At 34.0% G+C, this 20,521-nt stretch overlaps 1 protein-coding gene and 1 non-coding gene across 2 annotated transcripts; both read right to left on the bottom strand.

The window, feature by feature from the left end:
* Positions 1-2,787: 2,787 nt before the first annotated feature.
* On the bottom strand, positions 2,788-6,357 carry LOC148579416 (E3 ubiquitin-protein ligase ATL59-like). The gene is made up of 2 exons (XM_088489950.1): positions 6,246-6,357; positions 2,788-3,131 (listed from the first exon to the last, which is right to left on the bottom strand). Exons 1-2 carry the CDS (start codon positions 6,355-6,357, stop codon positions 2,788-2,790), a joined length of 456 nt encoding a protein of 151 aa, XP_088346076.1.
* A 12,670-nt stretch (positions 6,358-19,027) lies between these two features.
* Positions 19,028-19,135, bottom strand: LOC148579415 (small nucleolar RNA R71). Its single transcript, XR_015896671.1, has one exon. It is a non-coding gene; the product is annotated as a small nucleolar RNA R71 (small nucleolar RNA).
* Positions 19,136-20,521: the final 1,386 nt, after the last annotated feature.

Below are 20,521 nucleotides of genomic sequence, written 5' to 3'. Positions count from 1 at the left end.
GATTATAATTCCTTAAGCATACAGATATATCTTGATAGTGAACTTGATTGCTGGCGGTGTAAGATATTTAAATACCTTCATCTCAGAGGTTAAACTTCCAAGGGGGTTATGCTCCTCTTTTGTTTTGTTATATCGATCAATCACACTAATTTCATGCTGACAAAGTCATCCAAATTCAAATTCTATTAATTTTGTGTTTCTGGTGACAAATGTTCAATAAAAGAAAATAATAAATTATGCAGAAGTGCATGTTGAAACACAATAATCTTATATCAGCAACTGCTATCGCATAATATAAATTAGAGGCCAGATTTGGCATAGATATGTTTATTGGAGTAATTTTGTTGCAAACTTGCAACACTTATTCATGCCAGGTTTTACTAATGTTGATTGCAATATATTAATTATTTCGTTTCATGTATGATATATTAATATTAGTCCTAATAAAATCTTTTATTGATTTGTGTTGTTAATATTAGTCCTAATAAAACTGTCTCTGGCATTTCAGGTACTTGAAATAATTCTACCATCGCATCTCTTATTTTATTCAGCATATTAATAAATAACATTTAATTAATTTGTAGTAATTATTCATTTGTTTATTTTATTTTATTTTTGCAGGGGTTGAATCAGTATCTGTGGACATGAAACCATAGTAGTGATCAATGATCATCATTGAATCTACAAGCGATCCGTTTTATCATTATTCACATTCACATATGACATAGTACTATGATTTCTTCATGGCTTGCTTAATTGTAAGATTAAGAATTCTTGAGTACATTAAGCTAATAACCTCTCCACCAATTTATCTATAGTTAGATATAAAAATAAGCTACTTATCACTCGAAAGAGTAAGCTATTTTGGTACTGATGTTTATAATAGGAATCTATTTTGGACACCAACTTGAAAAACACATATTGTGACAATTATTCTAATTGTAAGAACCTTTTATTTATTCAGCAGACATGAATGATTGATTCACTGACCAATTTGGAGCAAGAAACAAAGATGTTGGAGCAAGTTCTCGGGATGAAACTCACACAAGAGACCAAAAAACTATGGCAGGCTTGTTTTAAAGTTAATTACAAAAGGAGGAAACTTTTGGCCTCCAAATCTTATTCATCATCACTTAGCTAAGTTACTTATCTTGTATATTCATATTCTAAGTAGTAAAAACAGCACTTATTAGATGATTTAAATATATTATTAGATATTAACATAGTTTAGGGAAGTGGATGGTAGAGTTGATTGATTAGTGTTTATTGCAATGCTTGTATTTTGGTAAGTTTAGTAAGACAAGGTTTTGTATAAGAGTTATTACTTTTGATTTTTAATAATAAAAAATTATGTATTATATTAATATTTTATTTATGAGTTATATAATATTTCATTTATGGATTATGACTTTTTGCTATTGTGAAATTTTAATCACAAAATTATTTATTTAACGCGATAAAAATGACGGTAAAAATTGTTTTTTTAAACGATAAAAAATGTCACTGTCAGGCGTAAAATGACGGTTCAAAAATGTCATTTTAACCAACCAAAATGCTATTATTAGGGTAAAAATGGCGGTTCAAAAATGCCATTTTAACAACCCAAAATGCCACTTTGTCATGGTAATAATGGCGGTTCAAACCGCCGTTTTAACTTATTCAAAAACTGTCATTTTAACCCTGAAAATAACGGCGGTTTGAACCGCCATTTTAACCAACCAAAACGCCATTCTGTCAGGGTAATAATGGCGGTTCAAACCGCCGTTTTAACCTATTCAAAAACCGCCATTTTAACCTTGGAAATAACGGCGGTTTGAACCGCCATTTTAACCTATTCAAAAACCGCCGTTTTAACCCAGGAAATTGTGGCGGTTTTTAAAAAATCGCCGTAATAACCAGAATGGCGCCCAGAATTACGTCGTTTTCTGAAACCGCCATTTCTGGTAATAATGGCGGTTCAAACTGCCGTAAATACCCAAAAAACCGCCATTTTAACCAGATTTTTTTGTAGTGAGTGAGGCCCAATCCCTTGAATTGAGTCTTTCGTTTGGACCTGTGCCTTAGCGTTGGGCCAGAGTATGAATACTTATCACAATAAATTCTTCAAATTTTGTAAATACCTTTCATAAATAGGTACTACTCGTTAATTATACAACATTTTTTGAGTAAGATAGACTAACACTATACATGTGCAACATGAGAACACAATTACTCGACGTATAAGTAGATTGAATGTTCTAAAAAGCTACATGTTCTTCATTCAGTTTTATAAGTTCAAGAGAGTAGTGGAATTTTCTTCGAAGAATATCATAACTAATTCACTAACAACTACGTTTGAGGATGAATAACTCGAAAGAAAAAATTCATTTGTGCACCTTAAACTGTAATATTCAAAATCTTATCAACTTTCACCCTTATTTTCCAATATAAATATATTTACACAAAAGAATAATAGAATACACCAACAATATAATTTTTTCAGCTGAGTAAGAGTAACCGAATTCCTATTTTCTTTATCCACCATCTAACTACTGCCTCTGAGATTTGCGCTCAGATCTCTAACACTAAATTGAGAAGAGATGGATTATATTATCCGATTAAAATAATATTTAAATCTCATTTTTAAATTGATTCTCTCTTTCAGTTCTTGACTTATATTAAAAAATATTTATATAAATACATAAATTTTTTTAATAAATTCAAAAAATAAGAAATAATTAATTTCAAGAAGATATATGATATTTTGATAGTTATATATGCTGATTCAACTAACCATAATTCTATGAACTAACTCCCACCATGTAACGCGGACAAAAAGAATGGAAGACGCTCACCACCATTAACATCAGAGTCTAGTTGGCTTCGAAGCACACGACGCTTGGAGACAACATCGTCCGGCAACAATTTTACCCGACACAACGGACACGTGGCGCGGTATTCTTGCAGCCACGTGTCCAAGCAGTCCCTGTGGAACACGTGTTGGCATTTAAGGCTCCTCACTTTCTCCTCTTCCTTGAACTCCGACAAACACACCGTGCACTGCACGTGACGTGGCTTCATCTCATTTGTGTACGGAATCGTTGGGTTCGTCTCTTCGATGGATCTCAGGTACTGTAATTTTGCAATTGGACCTGTAAATGATGATTCTAGCTTTTTAATTAAGATGATTAATTGTAATAGCAGGTACGCTAATAGGATTATTATTCTGCCGCAAAGACGGTTGAAGAGCTTAGAGAGAGATGTCATGGCGGCTGCTAGTTAACTAATGGATTCATATGCAAATGTTTTTACTTTTCTATACAAATGTTATGATCATGATATCATATGTTTTGACGAATACTTGTACTACCTGAGTTTGAACTTTGAAGAGGTTAATTAGAAAAACTGAAATGTCAAGGGGACAACAATACAAATATTGGAAAAGTCTAGCAGCAGTAATTTTATTAAATTTTGGTCAGTATATAATCACTAAAAAAAATAAGTAATTTTATATTATTAGATGAAATTTTATATCATTAAAAATATTATTAATGACTACTTGATAACTATAAATTACAAAAGTTACTGACTCTTAATACTTCTTTATATTTTATTTAGAAAAAATGTTAAGAACATTAAAATTTATTATTTTTTGTTATGAGCTAATTATTAATATTTAAAAATATAAAATAAAATATATTATTAAATTTTTAATTTAAAAAAATTATTGAATTAATGATTAAATGATGATCAAAATAAATAAATTTGATGATTTTTTAGTATTTTTTTATTTAATATAATATATAATTTTATATATAATATTTATAATGACAGATTATATATTTATTATATTTAAAAAATACCTATTTATTTTAATAATAATTAAAAAATACAAAATAAAAATTTAATACATTAAAAAATTAAAAAAGTAAATTATAACTTTTTATATATAGTTTTCAAATTATACATTAAGAGTTAGGATGATTAGTAATAAATTATCAAATAAATTAAAAATCATAATTAATTATACTCCTCTATTTTGTAATATCAATGCAATTTGTGGATTTTCAGAATTTTAAAATATTTCTTTCATTTATAATATTTAAGTAGTATTAATTTTTTTTAAAAGAATTATTTCTAATAACAATGTAATCTTTTTTAAGATTTCTATTTAGTACGAGAATACAATTTGATCTAGTTAAAAAGATAGATGATTTTCTATTATTATTATTATTATTATTATTATTATTATTATTATTATTATTTATTTTTCTTGATTTGATTTTATGACAGATATAAGATAGATAAAGTATAAAATTAGTCAATATATTAAATATTTTTAGTGGATTCAAATTCAAATTTTAAGAATGTAAAAAGACACTGCTAAAAATCTTATACCTTTCTATGAAATTGCAATCGAATGGATGATCCAACAACGATATTATTCTATATACCATATTTCGTGTTGACTGTGCCAACACGATTACCCAATTCAACTTGCATTTTCGTCTCGTAGATTTTAGGAGTTTGAAATTGAATACACTTGTCTTGGTTATAAAAATAAGAAAGAAAAAAAAATTCAAGAAAATGCAGGCATGCTGTTTCATATGGTTATTCTATTGATTTTTATAATTTTATAAAATTTTTAAGAATAAAGTATCGTTTTTGTTCTCAACGTTTGGGGTAAGTTCTAAAGTTGTCCCTAATATTTCAATCGTCCTATTTAAGTCCCTAACGTTTCAAAATTGACTCAATGTTATCCTGTCGTTAGGGATCCGTTAACAGAATTAATGACAGGACAAAATTGAGACGATTTTGAAATATTAGGAACTTAAATAGGACAAAAACGTTGGGGACAAAAATGATACATAAAAATAAATTTTAATTTTATCCTTCAATAATATCAATTTTTTACTATACATAATATTCAATTATTTTTTAGTCACATTTAAGTAAATTATACTTAATCATATTACTTTTATTTTAAATAAATTATTTTTTTTATAATTTTACTTTTAAAAATTTTTAGTTATCATGAAATGTTTATAGAATGACTAGTATATAAACTTGCAGAAAAGAAAAAAATAATATATATACAATAAAATATAAATTATACCTTTTGTCTCTAATGTATCAAAATTCTTTAAAATTATAAAAAAATAAATTTATTTAAAATGAAAGTAATGTGATTAAGTATAATTTATTTAGATGTAATTAAAAAATAATTGAATACTATGTATAGTAAAAAATTAATATTATTGAAAGATAAAGTTAAATTAAAATTTATTTTTATGTATCATTTTTGTCCCTAACGTTTTTGTCCTATTTAAGTCCCCTAACGTTTCAAAATCGTCTCAATTTTGTCCCGTTGTCAATTCTGTTAACGGATTCCTAATGACAGGACAACATTGAGTCAATTTTGAAACGTTAGGGACTTAAATATGACGATTGAAATGTTAGGGATAACTTTGGGACTTACTCCAAACGTTAGGGACAAAAACGATACTTTACTCAATTTTTAATTAGGTCTCTATATTTTTTTTAATTGAATTTTTGCACAATTTTTTTTTTCAATTAGATCCCTCTTAACAGTAATTGGTTTAATTGTATAGGGACCAATTAAAAAAAATTGGTGCAAGAATCCAAATAAAAAGAAAAAAAATTAGTGCAAAGACTGAATTAAAAGGAAAAAAAGTATAGAGACCTAATTAAAAATTTTGTGAAACTATATGGACCAATAGAGTAATTAAACAAAAAAAAATACCATTTAAACATGGGTTTCGCAAGTAACAACAAAAAAAAAAAGAGTAAAGTATTGGTTTTATCCCCAACGTTTGGAGTAAGTTCCAAAGTTGTCCCTAACATTTAAATCATCGTATTTAAGTCCCTATCGTTTCAAAATTAGCTCAATGTTGTCCTGCCATTAAGGATCTGTTAACAGAATCGACGACGGGACAAAATTGAAATGATTTTGAAACGTTAGGGACTTAAATAAGACGAAAATATTGGGGACAAAAATGATACATAAAAATAAATTTTAATTTTATCCTTCAATGATATCAATTTTTATGGTACATAGTTATTCAATTATTTTTTAATCACATCTAAGTAAATTACACTTAATCACATTACTTTCATTCTAAATAAATTTATTCTTTTTATAATTTTACTCTTAAAGATTTTTACTCACTACAACGGAGATGCTGCTTAGCGGCGGTTTTTTTTTCCGGTTAGTGGCGGTTTAAAACCGCCACGGAATCAAAGACCAGCGATTAACCAAACTGCCTCAGTTATGGGCGCGGGCATTGAGTTTTGCGGCGGTTTCCAACAACCGCTGGTATAACCGCCGCTAAGCAGGAGTGCCACGATTACCATCATGTTTACCGGCACTTTTATAACCGCCGCGAATTTATTTGACTGTTTCCAATTTGCGCATATATTGCGGCGGTTTTATAAACGCCGCAAAATGGACTGGCAGCGTTATCGGCCCGACACAATTTGATATGTTTTTGTCAATTTTTGGCGGTTTAAAACCGCCGCTAAGTTAAAAAAATTGGAAAAAAAATACACAAAATTTGGGATTTTTGTTTACAAAATCATATAATTTATAGAAAAATATCTTCGAGATTTTTTTTGCCTTTTTGGATTTATAATTATTTCAAGAGCAAGTTATATTCAACCTTAGAATCTAAACTTGTGGCAAAAATAAAAATTATCTACAAACCAAAGTAAATTACTAAAAATATCAATAAAATAAATCTCTTGTAAAGAGTTGCATAGTCTACTTCAAAAAAACGTTTGCATCAATCCAAAATATCTTCAATCCTAAAATACTATTTTTCATGAATCATTCCACTCAACTCATCTCGGCAGCAATCTCTGGTGGCAGCTCCTCACCATGCCGTTGAAATAGATAAATCAAAGCACTCTCCATCCCCTTTATCTTTTTCTTCTCTACTGCTGCTTCATCCTCCATTGCCTTCCTTTTCAACTTCTTGGCTTCTAGCTCTGCCTGTAGTTCATTCAGCTTCCTCTGGGTCTCCTCTACTTGGACTCCGTTGACCGACAAATACAAATTCGGACCGAAGAGTTGACTAGGAGTCGGTCCGAAATCCACACCATGCACTCTACCCGATTTTTCTCTCCGAAGACTTGAGCAATGGAATCATTCTAAGACAAAACTCTAGAAGACTCATCCTGTTGCTCAATCTCCTCAAGTCTTTCCTACATATATAATACAACAATATAGATCCGATTCAAAGACATTCAACTTAGTTAAAACTAAAAATGCATTTATATTTGACAAGCACCAAAAGCATAAGCATGCAAATGGATATATATCTGAAGTGAGAGCAGAGAATAGTTATTAACGTAGTTTTGTCACATAATCAAGTTGAGGAACCCCTAGACAACCAAGTACACAAAAGTTTTCATCTGTTAGAACTCCCTGGATTCTTGTAGTTCCACTTTTCTTTCTCTTTTACTAAATTTAATAAATATTAAACGTTCTCAAAACTCTTCTCATTTAAATAAATAAATAAAAGGGGCAATGAAATATTGAGCCTTACTAGTATTCTAGTCATTTTGATAATTGATCCTAATCATATATTATATTTATTTTAACAAAAAGAATTAGACCTATTAAAAACATCAGTATTTATAAAATACTGATTAAAATGTCAAGGTAATATATAGCCTTTTTAGTCATACAAATATTTTTTAAATTTATTGAGTATTTAACATGTAACAACTTAATATCAAAATAGAGATGTAAAGGATTCAAAAACTTATTTTCAGCTCAGCACACAAGGAAGGGGCAACTAGAAAGCATCAATAAATAGTTAAATCCATTTCAGATCATAATTTTAAAGATTAATTATAATAAGTTGTACTTACACCAATTGTTCTTGCCTCATCATTGATATAAGAGCCATCCTTTTTTTGTGAACTTTGATCCATAATTCTCCTCTAATTCTCCTTCTTTCTTGTTCTGACTGTAACAACAATATATTAATCCATTACCGTATTCCACACAATCAAAGAGAATGTAGACATAGAGATAGTCCAAAGAATGAATAAAAAGATAGAGTACAAGACCAAAGATTGAATAAAAAGGAACTGTACCTCTTCTTCTCTCTGCCGTGCGAACCTTTTCGAACCGCCAGTGTGGGTATATAGCTGTTTTGATCGATTTATCACATTCTTTCTGCACTTCTCCTATTGGGGGTTAAGAGATAAAGGGGGACTAGAAACTGATTGAAAGTGAATCAATGCAAAGGTGATTGTAGTTTTGTGCGCCAATAAAATACTGTTTTTACCTGCGTCTCAGCTTTGGCGCAATAGTTAAGGAACCATCTCCAATGCTCTCGATCAATTCCATCCGGACAGTTCTCGATATTTTGTTCAGTCGTTAATGTTGACTTGTAACAAGCATCATACAACCTCAGCCTTGTATCCTTCGAGGACTTCCCCATACTCTTCAAAATATTTTTCTTTATAGTTCCTTCACTATCTTCATCAAAGTGAAAAATTTGCTGCATAGATAATACAATTTGTTAATATATTGAAACAAATAAGCAGATATAATTTAACACGGTTATAAACCTTTACCTTGACACATTCATTATAAACCTTTTCTTTAGTGGTAACCTCCCTCCAACTTTCCTTACAGATAGAAAATTTTCCGTAGTCTGATCCCAGCATACCAAGAACGCCACTCAACAGTCCAGCCTCGTTTCTAATTTCTTGCTTTTCGTTGTTGAACCTGAGCATGATCCTTCTACCATTGTGTTGTGCCATAGCCTCCCTCACACTTAACTTTGCCGGCTTGATTGTGCCATCGGAATCTATAAGCCAAATATAATACCTTATATGTGTCTCCGTTGTGGACAACATGCACGAAGACTAATAAATAACATAAAGTCTAGCCTGAACAGATCAAAGAAAATCTAATAGATACATTACCGATGATCTTAACCGTCCATGTCCTTTGCGAGTCTGAGCTCTAGAAGCAACAAAGAAGTCGTCAACTTCTTGATCAAGAGAATCGACCTGATTTGCATTAGCATCCAAGTGTACGTGGCCAGGTTCCGAGTTCTGAATGCTATTCGTGATCACCTGTGGAGCAGGCCTTAGTTCACTGTGTGGTGGACGGAATGTGCGTGAGGTGGTAGGTACACTATCACCGCTGGCCGAGGGAATTTCAGAATCATCTTGGTGGAAAGTCGATGCCGGATGTAGAGCCATTTGAGGTTGCTGACATCCTGGTCTTAATTTTAGTTTTTTCGTGAAACGACCTTTCCTAGCCATCTTAAATTCCTAATAATAACATGATGCAGATAAAAAAAAAGTGCATACACTGTGAATATAAACAAATAAACCAGAAGGTAGCTATGAATATAAATAAATAAACCAGAAGGTAGCTATAAACAAATAAGTGTATACGATAAATTCATGCATTTCATAAAGCTTGACAGTTGCCCATTTAAGTTAGCATGACTTTAAATATAGGTTAAACAAAACAATTAATTTTGTAATAATCATTTTAAATTATAAGCTAAGCATAATTTTAACAAACATAAATAAATATAGTATAAAAAATTTAATTAAAATCAGATATATAAAATTCAACTTTTTAAAAAAAGTAACCTTAGATACTGCTTTGTTTTACAGTTAAGTTGTACCGGATTTCAGTTACATGGTTCCTCTGTTTCTGAATTCTGATGAGGTTTTTGTTGAACCATTATAACCAATAATTTTGTGCCTTGTCAAATTCAGTTACTGAAATTATGAAATATGAGTAGACCACATTCCGTTCTTTTATAATTCCTGTTTGCAATTTTCATTCCTTTTTTTTTTTTTTAGGATATTCGTACTTTAGTCTTTGATAATTTAGAAGTTCATAGCAGTTTAGTCATATTCATTATCTAAAGAATGGTTATACCTTTAACAATTAAAGACCAAAGAAAACATTGTAATATATAATTGAGACTGTGTAGTTTGCATTGCAACCAGAAGGTAGATAATGTAAATAAATTTTCATAAAGAAAATATTAATCAACAATACATATGGACATAATGGCTGAAGTTGAAAGCATTAAGGTGATGAGTACCAAATTGTTGTGGGCAAAAACCAAATGGTCCAAAGGGATTATAAGAGACATCGCACTAACTAAGCTTAATTATAAATAAATAAATAAGTAAATAACAACGACATCAATGGTTGAAGTATACTCTGAAGTTCTCTCAAGTGGAACCATTTCTAATTGCTTATAATAAGATTATACCTAAGTCAATTTTAAGGATCAAATGCTAGATTAATATAATTATTACTGATCCTTTCATCAAGAAGCCGAGTCAATACATTAGTTCATAATGTTTCTTCTAGATACGTTATATTTTTCAAAGAAAAAAAAATTACAATTGTGCTCCAAAAAGCACCTTGTTTATTTGTTTATTCTAACTGAAAGCTTATTTTCTGGGTTTCAACAATTAAAATATCACCGTTGTTTAAATGTTTAACATTTGCTTTATTAAATAGGGTTAAGTATTCTTTTCATCTTTAATGTCTTGGGTCAAAATTAAAATCGTCCCCGATCTTTTTTGTTATTAAAATCATCCCCAATGTTACAAAACGTTATAAAATCATCATTTTTACAAAAAAAATAATAATACTTCAACAATTTTATCCTTAAAACAAAAATAAAAATAATATTAAAAAAAAAGAAAAACCCCACCCACCCCACTCCCAGCCTCTTCGGTCTCTCCCCCCTTCACCCCCAAAATTTTACCTTCCTCCTACTTTCAGATCTAACCAAACTCTCAGGCCCATGACCCTCCTTTCCAAGTTTCAACTTCCTTCTTCCTCATTCTTTCAGATCGTCAGTGAGGGGGTCTTCCATGAGGGGATCGTCGATGGTGGGAGATCCGGTGACGCCGCCGCCTCCGATGGCAGGGAAGAAGGCGGCGCCAGTGGCGGAGGAGGATGACGCAAGGAGTAAGTATAGGGAGATGATGGAGATGAAGATGGTGGTGCGGCATGAGCACTTGAAGGAGATCGTGGAAGCCATTAAAGAGAGCTTTGACAAAGCTGCGGTGGCCGGAGATCAGGTCTCTGAGATGCTCCAGATCAGTCAGGCACAACTCGATCACAGTTTCAAGCAATTGAGGAGTTTGTTCTCTTCTTCTTGTTTGTTTATTTTGATATTTGTTTGTTTTGATAATTAGTTGATAATCAATTTTGACTTTTTTATTTGTTTCATTTGTATGGTTACTGAATTTTTGGGCAATTAAGGGGTTAAGTTCATTGGTTCTCTTTGACCATCACTTCTTCTCTGGACCCATTCCTCCCTTGATGAATCATTACTACTACTACTCATCAACCTGTTTTCGTTGTTCACGTTGTTGTTAAGATGCGCTTGTTGCCTCAGTCCCACTTGGGCGGCAACAAAAACAGCATGATGATGTTGATGAGAAGAGTAGTTTGGAGGTGGTACTTACTGCAGCATGTTCTGGATGCTGAGAGTACCTAAAGAAGACGAAGAAGAAGAGACGGGTTGTTGGAAGTTAATGGCAGTAGTTGGAGAGAAGAAAGGGAAGAGATAAGGAAGTGGGGTGCAGGTGGAGGGGGAGGTTTTTTTTTTTTTTAATATTATTTTTATTAATTGATAAGGGTAATTTGGTAAAATAAAATAAAAAGGATGATTTTATAACGTTTTGTAACGTTGAGGATGATTTTAATAACAAAAAAAGGTCAGAAACGATTTTAATTTTCACCCCAGACCTTAGGGACGATTTCAATACTTAACCCTATTAAATATTAAGTAATAAAATTATAATTAAATTAAACTTTTACACTACTATCCACTCACTTATATTTTCTTCCTGTGATTATTTGGAAGGTTCTTAATAGCAAAGGTTATCATGATGGAGGAATCTAAATATTACCAATTTTGTTCAAAACACAGAGAAGAATCATACAAAGATCGATATATGCACAAAGTATATTGATTGTAACTACACAAACCATAATCACATTTTAACATCACAAATTGAAACTTCTATTGGTCTTTACGGAGAAGAGAGGACCGGCGAGCAACAGGCCAGAACTGACGACGACCACGCGGGCAGAGTCGGTGACGTGATAAACAGCCTGTAGAGACCGAGACGGCAACGCGAGATGAGAAGTCTTCGTCGGCCACATGCAAGGACAGGGGAGAGCATGGGAGGTGAGATCTTTTCTGGGTGAAGGTTTGGTTCACTGGATTCATGGCTGAGTTAGCTCCTGGCTTAAGTCACGAATTCTTGGGATAAACGAGCTCAGTGCTTAGATACTGCTAAAATTGCAAAGCAAACTATATACCCCAGGGAATTCAGAATAACTGGAAACTAAATGTATTTATCTAACCAAATATGAAAGAGCATTTGACGTGTATAATAATTAGCTAGCTAATCATAGCTATTTCTTGCTAACATGGCCTACTATATGCTCCTTATTGCTAATAAAGAACTTTTATAAAATATAAGAGTAAACACATGAATATTTACCTTCACCTCATTAAGCATTTTCTCTGAGCACCATGTGTCCGTACTTGTTGTAAACTCAAATTCAAATTTAGTGATGTACCTTCGGTCCCATTGAGACAATTCCAAAAATTTTAACATAATCAACTGAAATCTTTGTCGGGTCTGATCATAAAAAAATATATGAAAAAGACCTCTAAATTGGGACGGGCAACAATAATCAAACCTTTATTATTGAAGCAGGCACATGACTCATGGCTCGAGTGAGGTGTCTGTGTCCAGAGAAGGTATCCAGCCATGACTGTATACGGGACTCTTTGAACCACAATTGCCTTACAAAGGATGTTGCGTGGTCCAACGAAGAGAACGGAGATGCATCTATCATTTTCTCTACAAACCAGTGACTTCGGGAAACCAAAAAGAAGTCTCGGCTCTCCAATTTCCCTGATAAGCCACAGACATAGAAAGAATGTACAAGGACAATATAAACATGTGATTCTACAAGGGCTTGAAGGAGAGGTTACAGCATTGTAAAAACCCAGTTAGATAAAACAGCTTTTTATGAGAGAATAAGTTTTTAAATAACTAAAATAACTCAATTAGTTCAATCTATTGTCTAATGATATGACTAAAACTCAAGACACGATTAATCATTGGTGAAGCATGATAGTATTATTTATGCAGAATCTCCTATGAACATGAGCTAAATGCATGACAAAGAAATGTATTTATGATTCAGCGGCCTCATCACAATCCTCAACGCCATCATTAGTGGATTCTTCTAAATCGCCGTCTCATGTCAACCGCAAGCGTTCGGCATCAAATTCATTCAGGCTAGTCATACAAGGCTGGGGATGAAGGTCGACCTCACAATGTTCATAATCTTCATCCATGTCAAACAAATCTCTTGGCTTCACATGGACTACGACACTCCATCCATTGTCGACCTTATCATCCACGTAGAACACAAGACGCGCCTCAGATGCTAAGATGTATGGCTCGTCGTCTTCTCGATCACCGGTGTGAATCAGAGTGGCAAAGTTGACACAGGTATGGCCCAATACGTCTTGTCGTATGCCTCTGCCTGACGTGGTGTCTGCCCAAACACACTTGAGCAAAACTACCGTGAATTGACCACTGTAGTCTAGCTCAATGATGTCTACTAATCTCCCGTAATATGAGACACCGCCAACAACAACATTGCTATCCCGTTTACTTGCATAACTTCTAGTATCTGAAGTGACGTAAACCCCGCTATTTTGTGTTTTCATCCTTTCCTCCCTCGTCATGGTTCTAAATTTAAATTCATTAACGTTGTAGGCCATGAAGCGTCTAACCTGAGCAATGGGACCATAGGCAAGCCACTGCAGCTCGTTCGAATGACTGGTGCTTCCAAAGGGAACCTGGCATGGAACAATTAAACGTAAGATAGCATCAAAGGGTAGTAGGAATCCGGAGATATAAAGTATTACCTCATGCCTGCACCAGTTGAGAAACTCTCTTGCACAACAATATCTATGTGAGACTGGAACCTTGTTTTATTTCACAACTTTCTCTTTGTGGCTGCTCTGAAGTCACTGTATACACAAAAAATTGATTGCAGGTCAGTACTCTCAATACCATATTGGCTCACTTCATACTCGTAGAACTCACACTCCATACTTACTCCAAGAATTTCTCTACAGCAATGCAATTGACCAGTACATGATGATGAGCTTGAAGGTATTCGATTGCTGTTAGAGTAAAATATGAAGCAGCCCCGACCGCTTTTCCAACCTCTGGAAACATGCTGGCAATTTCGCTCGGTGGAGCTTCGGTCGGCCTATCATCAACGCGCGTCGGTCGGTTGATCCTGGTCTCCACATTATCTAGGTACCTTGAACAGAACGTGCGAATCTCCTCGGATAAGTAGCCTTCTGCAATTGAGCCTTCCAGTTGTGCCCTATTACGCACGTAGTGCTTGAGACGACATAGGTACCTTTAAGAAAATAATAAGTAAACTATTAGGTTTAGGCTATCTTAATACAACAGGTTGAGAAGGCTTATTTAGATTTTTACCTCTCAATCAGGTACATCCACCAAGGCGTACCTCCTCGACTAGATGCACTGTTAGATGAACCATGACTGTGAAGAAGGAAGGTGAAAATATCATCTCCATGTGGCACAGAGTATGGACGACATGATTCTGAAGGAGAGGAAGTTGTTGAGGATCTATGGATTTACTGCATATTTGTCGAAAAAAGGCTGACAACTCTGCCAAGACGGCAGACACAAGGGTGGGCAATACATGTACTGATGCAATTGGCAATAGATGTTCCATTAGAATATGGCAGTCATGACTCTTCAAGCTAAATAACTTGCTGATGAGCGGATAATTTATACGCTTTTTGGCATTATTTTTACATAGTTTTTAGTATGATTTAGTTAGTTTTAGTATAATTTTATTAGTTTTTTAATAAAAATCACATTTCTAGACTTTACTATGAGTTTGTGTGTTTTTCTGTGATTTCAGGTATTTTCTGGCTGAAATTGAGGGACTTGAGCAAAAATCAGATTCAGAGGTTGAAGAAGGACTGCAGATGCTGTTGGATTCTGACCTCCCTGCACTCAAAGTGGATTTTCTGGAGCTACAGAACTCCAAATGGCGCGCTCTCAATTGCGTTGGAAAGTAGACATCCAGGGCTTTCCCGCAATATATAATAGTCTATACTTTGCTCGAGTTTAGATGACGCAAACTGGCGTTCAACGCCAGCTTCCTGCCCTATTCTGGAGTTAAACGCCAGAAACAGGTTACAAACTGGCGTTCAACTCCAAGAGAAGCCTCTACACGTGTAAAGCTCAATGCTCAGCCCAAGCACACACCAAGTGGTCCTCGGAAGTAGTTTTTTGTATCAATTACTCATTTCTGTAAACCTTAGTAACTAGTCTGATATAAATAGGACCTTTAACTATTGTATTAGACATCTTTGATCAGTTTTATGCTATCTTAGACCTTTATGGAGGCTGGCCATTCGGCCATGTCTGGACCTTGTTCTTATGTATTTTCAACGGTAGAGTTTCTACACACCATAGATTAAGGTGTGGAGCTCTGCTGTTCCTCATGAATTAATGCAAATTACTATTGTTTTTCTATTCAATTCAAGCCTATTTCGTATCTAAGATATACACTTGTTCTTCAACCTAAGGAAGGTGATGATCCGTGACACTCATCACCATTCTCACCCATGAACGCGTGCCTGACAACCACCTCCGTTCTACTTGCAATCGCTTAAGTGCATATCTCTTAGCCTTCTGGTTCATGACGCATGGTTGCCTCGCCTGACAACCGAGCCTTCCATTCCATGAGATCAGAGTCTTCGTGGTATAGGCTAGAATTATTGGCGGCCATTCTTGAGATTCGGAAAGTCTAAACCTTGTCTGTGGTATTCCGAGTAGGATCCGGGAAGGGATGGCTGTGACGAGCTTCAAACTCGCGAGTGCTGGGCGTAGTGACAGACGCAAAAGGATGACTGAATCCTATTCCAGTATGATCGAGAACCGACAGATGAATAACCGTGCGGTGACAGCGCATTTTGGACCATTTTTACTGAGAAGACGGGATGTAGCCATTGACAACGGTGATGCCCTGCATAAGCTTGCCATGGAAGGAAGTAGGAATGATTGGATGAAGACAGCAGGAAAGCAGAGGTTCAGGAGGAACGAAAGCATCTCTATACGCTTATCTGAAATTCTCACCAATGAATTACATAAGTATCTCTATCCTAGTTTATATCTTAATTATATTTTAATTATTAAAATTCTATAACCAATTGAATCCGCCTGACTGAGATTTACAAGGTGACCATAGCTTGCTTCAAGCCGACAATCTCCATGGGATCGACTCTTACTCACGTAAGGTTTATTACTTGGACGACCCAATGCACTTGCTGGTTAGTTGTGCGAAGTTGTGACAAAGTGTGATTCACGCTTGAGAGCACCAAGTCTTTGGCGCCATTGTTGATGATCACAATTTCGTGCACCAAGTTATTGGCACCGTTGCCGGAGATTGTTCGAGTTTGGACAACTGACGGTTCATCTTGTTGCTCAGATTAGGTAAAAATTTTTTTAATTTTAAGCTTTTTGTTTTTATTATTCTTAATTTCGATAAAATAAAAAATAAAATAAAAATAAATATTTTCAAAAATATATTTTTCTTCAGAATTTTTAAGAATGAATTCTAGTGTTTCATGATGATTTGTTGAATCCTGGCTAGCTGTAAGCCATGTCTAATCTTTTGGACCAGGGTTTCAACTTATCATCACAAGAGCTTGTTGATCTTCACCCATTTGGCAGTTACACACATAGTTGTTGTATACATGGGAGGTAGGCAATATCTGCTGAAGCTTGGCTGGCCATTGGCCATATCTAGTGTTTTGGACCGAAGCTTTCACTGAAAGCTTGGCTGGCTAATAAGCCATGTCTAATTCCTGGACCGGAGCTTTAGACTAACATTACAGATTCCTGGAATTCTCATTAAAAATTTTGAAATCCTTATTTTTCTTTTCTAATTAATTTTCGAAAAATTCAAAAAAAATTTAATAAAAAAAAAAATTGATGTTTCTTGCTTGAATCTAATGTCAAGTCATAAGTTTGGTGTCAATTGCATGTTTATCTCTTTCTTGCATTTTTTCGAAAATCCATGCATTGCATTCTTCATGATCTTCAAGTTGTTCTTGGTAAGTCTTCTTGTTTGATTTTTAAAATTTCTTGTTTTGTGTCTTTTCTTGTTTCTCATATGCATCTTTGAATTATCAATGTCTCAACATTGAAAATTTCTAAGTTTGGTGTCTTGCATGTTTTTCTTTTCTTAAAAATTTTCAAAAATAAGTTCTTGGTGTTCATCTTGACATTCAAAGTGTTCTTGGTGTTCATCTTGACACTCATAGTGTTCTTGCATGCATCTCTTATTTTAATCCAAAATTTTTATGTTTTGCATCAATTTTATGTTTTTCTCTTTCTTCATTAAAAATTCAAAATAAAAAAATATCTTTCCCTTTTCTCTCATAAATTTTCGAAAATTTGAGTTGACTTTTTCAAAACTTTTTAAAATTTAGTTGTTTCTTATGAGTCAAGTCAAATTTTCAATTAAAAAATTCTCTCTTTTTCAAATCTTTTTCAAAAATCAAATCTTTTTCATTTTTTCTTTTATGATTTTCGAAAATTTCAAATTGATTTTCAAAAATCTTTTTCTTATCTTGTTCATAATTTCAAAATCTTTACTAACCATTAATGTGATTGATTCAAAATTTTTTTTTTAAGTTTGTTACTTGCCTAGTAAGAAATGTTCAATCTTTAAACTCTAGTAGCATATCTTTTTAGTTTCTTGTTAGTCAAGTAATCAACTTTGATTTCAAAAATCAAACCTTTTTAAATTTCTTTTTCAAATCTTTTTCAAAATAAGTTTCAATCACATCTTTTTCAAAATCAATTTCAAAATCTTTTCTAACTTCTTATCTTTTCAAAAATTGATTTTCAAATCTTTTTCAATTAACTACTTGACTTTTTGTTTGATTTTAAAAGTTTACTATTTCAATCTTATTTAAAAAAAAAACTACCTAACTAACTCTCTCTCTCTAATTTTCGAAAATCCCTTCCCTCTTTTTCAAAATTCAATTTTAATTAACTAATTGTTTTAAATTTCAATTTAAATTAGTTTCATTTTTTTCTTATTTTCGAATTCTAATTAATTAATTTAATAAAAACAAAAATATTTTTCTTTTATTTTAATTTGAAATTCGAATTCTCTCATCTCTCATCCCCTTCTGTTTATTTATTCATCTACTAACACCCCTCTTTTACTCAAGAATTCGAACCAATTCCTCTCCCCTGTGTTTGGATTCTTATCTTTTTCTTTTTGCTACTCTTCTCTTCTTATACTTACATAAGGAATCTCTATACTGTGACATAGAGGATTCTATATTTTCTTTTGTGTTCTCTTCTTTTTCATATGAGCAGGAGCAAGGATAAGAACATTCTTGTTGAAGCTGATCCGGAACCTGAAAGGACTCTGAAGAGGAAGCTAAGAGAAGCTAAAACACAACAATCTGAAGAGGACTTTACTGAAATTTTCGAAAAAGAAGTAGAGATGGCCGAAACCAATAACAATGGTGGAGGTGCAAGGAAGATGCTTGGTAACTTTACTGCACCCAATTCCATCTTACATGGAAGAAGCATCTCAATTCCTGCCATTGGAGCAAACAATTTTGAGCTTAAACCTCAATTAGTTTCTCTGATGCAACAAAACTGCAAGTTTCATGGACTTCCATCAGAAGATCCTTTTCAGTTCTTAACTGAATTTTTGCAGATCTGTGATACTATTAAGACCAATGGGGTTGACTCCGAGGTCTACAGGCTTATGCTTTTCCCGTTTCCTGTAAGAGACAGAGCTAGAATATGGTTGGACTCTCAACCTAAGGATAGCCTGAACTCTTGGGATAAGCTAGTCACGGCTTTCTTAGCCAAGTTCTTTCCTCCTCAAAAGCTTAGCAAGCTTAGAGTGGATGTTCAAACCTTCAGACAAAAAGGAGGTGAATCCCTCTATGAAGCTTGGGAGAGATACAAGCAACTGACCAAAAAGTGTCCTTCTGACATGCTTTCAGAATGGACCATCCTGGATATATTCTATGATGGCCTGTCTGAATTATCTAAGATGTCATTGGACCATTCTGCAGGTGGATCCATTCACCTAAAGAAAACGCCTGCAGAAGCTCAGGAACTCATTGACATGGTTGCAAATAACCAGTTCATGTACACTTCTGAAAGGAATCCTGTGAGTAATGGGATGCCTCAGAGGAAGGGGTTCTTGAAATTGATACTCTGAATGCCATATTGGCTCAGAACAAAATATTGACTCAGCAAGTCAATATGATCTCTCAGAGTCTGAATGGATTGAAGGAATCATCCAACAGTACTATAGAGGCATCTTCTGAAGAAGAAGCTTATGATCCTGAGAACCCTGCAATAGCAGAGGTGAATTACATGGGGGAACCCTATGAAAATACCTATAATTCTTCATGGAGAAATCATCCAAATTTCTCATGGAAGGATCAACAAAAGCCTCAACAAGGCTTTAATAATGGTGGAAGAAACATGTTTAGCAATAGCAAGCCTTTTCCATCATCCACTCAGCAACAGACAGAGAATTCTGAGCAGAATCCATCTAGCTTAGCAAATATAGTCTCTAATCTATCTAAGGCCACTCTAAGTTTCATGAATGAAACAAGGTCCTCCATTAGAAATTTGGAGGTACAAGTGGACCAGCTGAGTAAAAGGGTCACTGAAACTCCCCCTAGTACTCTCCCGAGCAATACAGAAGAAAATCCAAAGAGAGAGTGCAAGGCCATTGATTTGACCATCATGGCCGAACCTACAAGGGAGGAGAAGGACGTGAATCCTAGTGAGGAAGACCTCCTGGGACGTTCAGTGACCAATAAGGAGTTTCCCTTTGAGGAACCAAATGAACCTGAGGCTCATCTAGAGACCATAGAGATTCCATTGAACCTCCTTCTGCCGTTCATGAGCTCTGATGAGTATTCTTCTTCTGAAGAGAATGAAGACGTTACTAAAGAGCAAGTTGCTAAGTACCTTGGTGCAATCATGAAGCTGAATGCCAAATTATTTGGTAATGAGACTTAGGAAGATGAACCTCCCTTGCTCACCAATGAACTGAATGCATTGGATAGGCAGAAATTACCTCAAAAGAAACAGGATCCTGGTAAATTCCTAATTCCCTGTAACATAGGCACCATGACCTTTGAGAAAGCTCTGTGTGACCTGGGGTCAGGAATAAACTTAATGCCACTCTCTGTAATGGAGAAACTTGGGATCTTTGAGGTGCAAGCTGCCAGAATCTCTTTAGAGATGGCAGACAACTCAAGAAAATAGGCTTATGGACAAGTAGAGGACGTGTTAGTAAAGGTTGAAGGCCTTTACATCCCTGCTGATTTTATAATCCTAGACACTGGGAAGGATGAGGATGAAT

This window comes from Arachis ipaensis, chromosome B10 (genome assembly GCF_059453495.1).
Source record: "Arachis ipaensis isolate K30076 ecotype BB chromosome B10, ASM5945349v1, whole genome shotgun sequence".
In the NCBI taxonomy this organism is placed as follows: domain Eukaryota; kingdom Viridiplantae; phylum Streptophyta; class Magnoliopsida; order Fabales; family Fabaceae; genus Arachis; species Arachis ipaensis.
This window is presented reverse-complemented; position numbering and strand designations above follow the sequence as displayed.

Bases quoted from the DNA above. Each gene is read 5' to 3' on its own strand.
- LOC148579416 (XM_088489950.1), bottom strand. From the start codon at position 6,357: ATGATGGTAATCGTGGCACTCCTGCTTAGCGGCGGTTATACCAGCGGT. The intron at 3,132-6,245 runs GTCTTTGATTCC...CATCATTTACAG, and splicing joins GGCAGTTTGGTTAATCGCTG to GTCCAATTGCAAAATTACAG.